Genomic DNA, 7,253 nt, shown 5'->3' on the forward strand with positions numbered 1-7,253 from the left:
GGCAAAACAGAAATTTACTATTCCACCCATTCCCCTCTGACCCATTACATCATCAAAATGGCGGACAGCCCTATTACAAGCATTTACATCATGGCAACTAGGATGTAACTCATTACACCTGCGAACAAACATAAATAACATGCAAAATATTTGTGATAAAGGAAGTGTCCGATTCCACCCGTCTGCTTTGACTCATGTCACCAATATGGCTGAAATGACCATTCACAACAACTACCATATCGTACCTATGATCTCATTACATACACATCACAACAAACGTATATAGATCAAAAAACGATCGAACACATATTCATCAAAAAATATAATGAAACTAAAGGAACTAGCGGGGGAAATTGGGGGTATTTGGGTGGGGACAAACTAAAAATAAACACACGCCACTAAACAAAATGAGAAAAACAATAAAACAACCACGACCTTCCCAAAATCAACTAAAAACAATGATCACTTCCCTTGACCTATATATGTCAACAGAAACTACAGATACCAAATCATAAAACCCAAAACTAGCACCACCTCCACAATAGTTGTTACCTCAAAAAAAAAAAAAAAAAAAAAAAAAAAAAACCACAAGAGCCAAACTGGAACACACACACACACACACACACACACACACACACACACACACACACACACACACACCAACACAATAAAACACAACCAAATAAAATTCCCAACCCAACCACATCCCAACCTGCCCACCCACCTAAAACATGAAAGGCCAGTAAACAAATAATAACCTAAAACAAAAAACCAGAATCACACCCTACAACTAAAGAACAACAACAACAAAACAAATCCTCCACAACAAAATCAAAAAGAAACCTACCTCCCCAAACCTTACCAACCAACAACCCCCCCCCCTCCCCCAAACCTAACTAACCCACAACCTTCGGCCTATACATCTTACTGACAGCCCTTAAAAAAACCCTGAGGGACTCTCCCACCAACAGTACTCATCTAAATGAACCTGAAGGTTAGAAGAACACCTCTTCCCCCTCCCAATAACAGACTTAACAGCCCCCCAAACCCATCTACAGTATTAGTATAGGCACCACTCTCATAATTCTTAAACTCGACACTGTGGTTAACTACTAAATGCTGGTACCCCTGGTGACCAAACTCCCTATAAGAAGAAAACACGTCCGAAACTATAGTGCTACCCAGTTCTACATATTCCTCAATCAAACCCACTAACTCCCTTTTCGTATGACCCTCAACAAAGCTAAAAACACATTCTGAACACTTGCCCCTCGCATACTTTCTCCTCCCAAACTGCGACTCATCAACCTCTACAACCCCAGGCCCACCCAACTTACCCCTGCATTTAATATACAGGGCTTTTACAAATGATTGAAGCGATTTCATAAATTCACTGTAGCTCCATTCATTGACATATGGTCACGACACACTACAGATACGTAGAAAAACCTCAAAGTTTTGTTCGGCTGAAGCCGCACTTCAGGTTTCTGCCGCCAGAGCGCTCGAGAGCGCAGCGAGACAAAATGGCGACAGGAGCCAAGAAAGTGTATGTCGTGCTTGAAATGCATTCACATCAGTCAGTCTTAACAGTGCAACGACACTTCAGGACGAAGTTCAACAAAGATCCACCAACTGCTAACTCCATTCGGTGATGGTATGCGCAGTTTAAAGCTTCTGGATGCCTCTGTAAGGGGAAATCAACGGGTCGGCCTGCAGTGAGCGAAGAAACTGTTGAACGCGTGCGGGCAAGTTTCACGCGTAGCCCGCGGAAGTCGACGAATAAAGCAAGCAGGGAGCTAAACGTACCACAGCCGACGGTTTGGAAAATCTTACGGAAAAGGCTAAAGCAGAAGCCTTACCGTTTACAATTGCTACAAGCCCTGACACCCGATGACAAAGTCAAACGCTTTGAATTTTCGGCGTGGTTGCAACAGCTCATGGAAGAGGATGCATTCAGTGCGAAACTTGTTTTCAGTGATGAAGCAACATTTTTTCTTAATGGTGAAGTGAACAGACACAATGTGCGGATCTGGGCGGTAGAGAATCCTCACGAATTCGTGCAGCAAATTCGCAATTCACCAAAAGTTAACGTGTTTTGTGCAATCTCACGGTTTAAAGTTTACGGCCCCTTTTTCTTCTGCGAAAAAAAAAAAAAAAAAACGTTACAGGACACGTGTATCCGGACATGCTGGAAAATTGGCTCATGCCACAACTGGAGACCGACAGCGCTGACTTCATCTTTCAACAGGATGCTGCTCCACCACACTTCCATCATGATGTTCGGCATTTCTTAAACAGGAGATTGGAAAACCGATGGATCGGTCGTGGTGGAGATCATGATCAGCAATTCATGTCATGGCCTCCACGCTCTCCCGACTTAACCCCATGCAATTTCTTTCTGTGGGGTTATGTGAAAGATTCAGTGTTTAAACCTCCTCTACCAAGAAACGAGCCAGAGCTGCGAGCTCGCATCTACGATGCTTTCAAACTCAATGATGGGGACATGGTGCGCCGAGTGTGGGAGGAACTTGATTATCGGCTTGATGTCTGCCGAATCACTAAAGGGGCATATATCGAACAGTTGTGAATGCCTAAAAAAACTTTGAGTTTTTGTATGTGTGGGCAAAGCATTGTGAAAATATCTCAAATAATAAAGTTATTGTAGAGCTGTGAAATCGCTTCAATCATTTGTAATAACCCTGTATTCAGAACAAACCTCACGACGAAAGGAATACCATTCAAGCACTGTCCTCTCACTAACACCACCTCATGAGCACTAAAACTGTGAGAGGATTGATAAAAAAAATGATAACTCATCAAAACAATTTCACGCATGCCCAACCTAGACTTCTCGAACCAGGAACCTCGCCGTATAGAGCGCATTAGGTTATCCCTACAACATCTCCATATGTAGCCGTCCATGGTCCGGAACGTCAGACCTTCGGTAAATGTCATGTTTTCTCCACACACCGAACACCTCACCACTTTCGCCAAGAGACCGAACAGCTGCAAGAACTTTATAAATGACAACGCACTGTCACACATAAGCCCCCACAAACGAAAACTGTTTATCTTCTGTGTCATATCCATATGTAACAGAGAGATAACAACAATTATCTATAGAATTCACACACGACCAACTGAAAAAGACACTACAATAACTTAGCAACAATAAAAATTAAACCGTCAAGCCACTGCAAAATATTCCACTAGACAAACAGTCAGCACCACAACAAAATCCGTCAACATGTACTACTCAAATGAACTTAATACGGCACTTAACACGCAACCCACAAACACCACCAGAGAGCACCACCGACCACAACAAAACGCCACCTACAGAGACATCACAAGTGCAAACTAAATCCACAACACAACACATCACGCAACCCACAAACGCACCACCAGAGAGCACCACTGACCGCATCAACACTACACCTACAAACACGCAACAGTCACGAACTAAACTTCGCACCGTCGTGACGTCACACACCACAACAGCCTAACGTCACGGGTCAAAACCAACAGGTGGAATCGGACGCTTCCATTGACCCGAATATTTAACACCAACAAAAGAATGAAACTAAAGGGGCAACCACAGGAAGTGAGGGGTTTTCAGCGGGGACAGACTAAATATTAAATAAGAATAACACCACCATTCCCAAACAAATATTGATCCAAAACTCAAAATTCAACATAGTCAAAAATACAAAAACAAAAACCATTGGAACTGTAAATGTCACTTGACTAATATAGCTGAAACGAAGAGCAGCAACCCACACAAAACTCAAAAATTCAGAATCAAAAATTTTACTTGACCTCACGTGAAACTGTCAATACCATGATCCCACCCACAACTCCAAAGTCTGAAGCTCCAAATTTTACCTGACATATATGGCAACTAAAACAAAGCCAGAAGTACCAAAAACCAACAAACTCAATTCTATTGTCCATCAGCATTCCTCTCTCTCCCCCCAACACACACTTAAAAAACAAAACAAAACTACCCACACTCAGCCACCATAAAACTGGTACAAACTTGTCCAGAAACAATCTGACTCTCTCAACTTTCAATGCAATATACCTAACAAACAACTTTGACACACTAACGTCCAGCAAATGAGAATGCCACCAAATACTACAACACACCATCTACAAACATGATCTGACACAAAAATACAACACAACCATGTCACACAACACTTATGTCATGGGTCAAAGCAGGCAAATGAAAAGAATTGTAATAAGTAGAAAATATGTGCAATATGGCCTCAGTTGCCTGAGACTGCAGTCGTGTGTGTGTGTTGCATTTGTAGTCTAATTTTGACAAAGGTCTTACTATCCAAAAGCTATATTTATGAGTCTTTTTGTTGTGTCTATCTGCGACTCAGCATCTCTGCTATATGGTGAGTAGCAACCTTCGCTTTCACAATATTGTTAGAAAATATACTTAACCGTACCACCACTTTGTACCGTGTTCACTTTATAGTGTATTTATATTATTACTTATGTGTTCAACTTTTAGTCTTATTTCTTAACTGTCATAAGTATAAACCAGTTGTATTGCCCACTGCTTGTCCAATTTCTCATGTGCAAGCAGTTTACTAAAAATGAATTATTGTACCAAGCTAATAACAAAAACTGTGCAGTAAATAATGGATAAATCCCAATTATCAGGCCCTGGTGGTTTGTGCCCCCCCCCTTTTTTTTCTCTCATCTATTATTTCTGAAAGTCATCTACGAAATTATTCTGATGTGGACTACTTATGATGGCAGAAGTGTTACACATTTGGATACTAGAGAGAAGCTTTGCAACTGGCTAACGAATGTAAAATGACACAGAAATTACTCGTATTTTACTGCAAGCTCACATGTTTCAGCACACCCTGAAAGTGTGACCGTTTGCCACTCCGTCGCCGTTGACTTTGCTGAGACGCTTCTCCTTTCGTATGACCATGAATATTCGCCACCCTGCGAGCCATTGTATACTTCTTTATAGCTGGAGCTTGGCCCTCTAGTACAAACACAGGCTTGACGCCCATAAGCAACAGGCAGCTTGTACGAAAGAAGAGGTTCCTAAAAATAAAAACGTTAACATAAACACCACCACTTAATTTCACAGAAGCGTATATTGCAGAGAGAAAATAAAATGAAGAAATATGACAAATACAGCACGAAACAACGGAGGAATAAAATACTGTCGTACCTCAGATACAAACGTTTTTGTGGGCAAAATTCCTGGATGTTTTTCGTGTCGCAGACCCAGCAACTCAAATCAACTGCAACAGTTTTATTTTGTAACTCCCATAAAGTTTTCCTTTCGCGTATGGGATTCAGGAGATGCCACAGTTCCGCAACGCCCATTTTACAAAAAAATATTCAAAAGCTTCCAAAGAATGGCAGTGGATATTATTTGTATAATCACATCTGTTACAAGATTACTACTGCAAAAAAAATAAAAAAAAGTACTCATTAATTTACTGAGCATGCACTACACATATTCTCTTTCAAATCATAGACTTCGCACGCTATAATCCGCTACTGACACTTGCAACCGATTTCAAAATAACCTCTCATGTTTGAAAACAACAGTGTAGGCAACTTAACACTGCAAACAGTTTTTCTGTCGCATCAAGCGTTTGGCTTATAACTAAGGAGAATACATAGTTTCTGGTGAATAAATAAATGTTATTCATTTGTTTCGTACCGAAAGAACTAGAGAGATTTTAATTTTAGGGACGCTATGTGCCAGTAAATTTACTTGTAATTTAAATCAAGATACGTCTGAGTCTAAAGGATTGTATGTAAGTAATTTCGCCAGACTAAATGCATGACTCGAAAATACGACAGGGGCATGGACTGTAAAGTATGTAATTGTAGATGTCAGAACGACTGATTTTGTTCATACTCTGAGGGAAGGTGTACCAAAATTGAATGAGCCACCCCACAAACGGTACCGTACCTATATGTCAAACCCATTTTCAAGAATAAAATTTTTCTGTTGAAAAAATCAATGTTGGTGAATGCGACAACTCATGATAAAGTAACTTCATGTCACCGTCAATGTTTTTGGGCAAGAAAATTTTTACATCGACGCTAGTGATGGGGCTGTGTCATCGTCTGCTAACATCGAAAGTTAATCTATTTTCGCCGCTCTCACTTACGTCATTGTACCCCATTTTTTGCTTTTGCATCTTCTGAGACTATATATTATTATTTTACTTTGTTTTCGTGAAAATTTGCAAATGTTTCATGACAACTTGGATATTTCTTTAATTGCTTGTTCTTATATAAAGCCCGGTCCACACGCAACGATCTGTCTGCACAGACATCGGCGCAGATGTCTGTACATGCAAAAGATCGCTGCAAATGTGGTGTCAGGTGTGTTCACACGACACAAACCCCAGTCTACTACTCGCCCGCCATCTGTCGGTGTAGAAAAGAAATATCAGTGGCAAGCGACTACGCTCCCCGTAAACGTCAAAAATTTATTTCAGTTATTTTGAAATATAGAAATGGAGGAAGTTCTGTTGTGGTCTGTGTTCGCAACTTGTGTTGCAAAAAACATTCAGACCAACCGCAGGAAACAGAGAAAGCGGTCAAAATGGTGTAGACAGTGGCTGCGAAAGCAGTTTTCTCACGTAATTTTACAGCGAGAGTTGCAGGGCGAATTTAACGACTGGCGAAATTATTTGCTGATGGATGTCGATACTTATAATTATCTCTTAAAGCTTGTAACCTCTCATATTATGAGAAAAAATGCTTGTATGAGAAGGGCAATTTATCCTCTTGAACGGCTGGCGGTAACATTAATATTCCTAGCAACAGGAAGGAGCTACACGGATTTGGAATTTTCAACTGCAATATCGAAACAAGCGTTGAGTGAAATAATACCCAACACATGTGAAGCTAATTACGCTGTCCTGAAGGATGAGTTCATGAAGGCAAGTCAAGTAAATTAAGTCTGTAAAGTTACAGATAATATTTTTGGTGATGTAGACGTGTTTGAAACACAGTAGGCCTATATTATTAGAGATTATATACCTACATGGCCAATGAGCTATGGTTTACTTTGTTTCTGAGTAGGCATTTTCAGTTCGCTACTGTTTCTTTGTTTGCCGAGGCGTCAACTGCCCGCAATTTTTCAATTACAGAGTTGTATGCTGCTGTCTTTTTGTCTCGGTCACTGTATTCTTTACTTTCAATCTTCCACAAACATGGGTGGTTTCTATATATTTCAATGAATTCACTTG

At 40.5% G+C, this 7,253-nt stretch overlaps 1 protein-coding gene across 2 annotated transcripts in view; it reads right to left on the minus strand.

Annotated features, from left to right (window-relative positions):
- The window catches only part of LOC126480906 (flap endonuclease GEN), a 28,238-nt gene extending 22,693 nt beyond the window's left edge, over window positions 1–5,545 (minus strand). Inside the window, exons 1-2 of one of the 2 annotated variants that reach the window (XM_050104307.1) lie at window positions 5,207–5,545; window positions 4,887–5,076 (exon numbers count right to left, since the gene is read on the minus strand). In XM_050104307.1, coding sequence (XP_049960264.1) covers window positions 4,887–5,076; window positions 5,207–5,364 — 348 coding nt within the window. In that variant the 5' untranslated portion in view covers window positions 5,365–5,545. Of the gene's footprint in view, window positions 1–4,871; window positions 5,077–5,206 lie in introns of both variants that reach the window. The other variant, XM_050104306.1, reaches the window with a different exon arrangement.
- Window positions 5,546–7,253: the final 1,708 nt, after the last annotated feature.

The sequence above is a fragment of the Schistocerca serialis genome, chromosome 5, assembly GCF_023864345.2.
Source record: "Schistocerca serialis cubense isolate TAMUIC-IGC-003099 chromosome 5, iqSchSeri2.2, whole genome shotgun sequence".
NCBI classification, from domain to species: Eukaryota; Metazoa; Arthropoda; class Insecta; order Orthoptera; family Acrididae; genus Schistocerca; species Schistocerca serialis.